The sequence below is a fragment of the Gavialis gangeticus genome, unplaced genomic scaffold, assembly GCF_001723915.1.
Source record: "Gavialis gangeticus isolate Ggan-Ray unplaced genomic scaffold, GavGan_comp1, whole genome shotgun sequence".
Taxonomy (NCBI): Eukaryota; Metazoa; Chordata; order Crocodylia; family Gavialidae; genus Gavialis; species Gavialis gangeticus.
In genome coordinates this window covers 107,930,246-107,931,163 of record NW_017728992.1, presented here as the reverse complement: position 1 = coordinate 107,931,163, position 918 = coordinate 107,930,246, and the positions used below count along the sequence as shown (strand labels likewise).

Here is a 918-nt window from a genome sequence, read left to right as displayed (position 1 = left end):
AAAAAAAAAAAAAAAAAAAAAATCCCTCATTTAATTTTGTTCAGTGGTTACCGGTAGGGGAGGGGAAGGGTCAGTCTCTTGTGGGTAATAGTTACTCTTAAAAATGTAAATCAAAGCCTTCAAAACTTCAAATCTGTCAGGCATGCTAGACTTTGAACTAGGTCTTCACATCTTTGTAGAATAAAATCTTAATCACTTTGGCATAATTTATCCTTTTTTTTTCTCTCTTTTTAAGAGTGAAACTGGTGTTAAAGAATTCCATGTAGTACAAGTATCGAGCAATAGCAAACACTGGAAGTTACAGAAATCTGTAAAGGTCTCTGAAGACAAAGGTGTGTATTTTTATTAATAGTTTGCACCAAATACATTGTTTAAAATTGTATGAAGAAGGCATTAAAATTTTAGGAAATTGCACCAAATCAGAATCATAAGCATGTTGAATTTGTTTTTAATTATTGTATTGTTCTAGTTCTTAAACATGGCTAAGTCCATGAAAAGACATTAGTATACTAATATATCAGGTCATTGGATGATCAAGCTAAGTCTTTGGATTGGTTGGTTAGTAGAGGTTTGTTTTGGGTTGTGACTTCCTTGTCCCCAGCTCTTCATCTGCTGTCCCTCCCATTGCATCTGTCATTATCCTATTTATTATGGTGGTAAAATAGTGCAGAGGGCTGTGCCATGGCAGTTGTATAAGAGGTAGCTGGAGCAGTAGAAGCAGCTGTGTTATCATAGCCCTTTTCTCAGGTTAAAGCTTTCTGCTTCTTAGTAGATCTGACTAGCCCAGGTAAAGCACTGCAGTAATAAGGCTGTGCTATTTCCAGGGCAGTGGCTTTGGTAGCTCTATACAAGACGTTTGTGCCATGTAGATATACCTTTATTTTCCTCATTTATTTTTTTAGATGAATATGCTGCAGA

The 918-nt window shown here is 35.7% G+C and overlaps 1 protein-coding gene across 8 annotated transcripts in view; it reads left to right on the top strand.

Moving 5' to 3' along the window:
• TRAPPC8 (trafficking protein particle complex 8) overlaps window positions 1-918 on the top strand; it is a 142,077-nt gene that overhangs the window by 125,206 nt on the left and 15,953 nt on the right. For all 8 annotated transcript variants that reach the window (XM_019526701.1, XM_019526695.1, XM_019526688.1 and 5 more), the window contains one exon: window positions 236-332. In XM_019526701.1, the coding sequence (XP_019382246.1) occupies window positions 236-332 (97 nt within the window). The remainder of the gene's footprint in view (window positions 1-235; window positions 333-918) is intronic.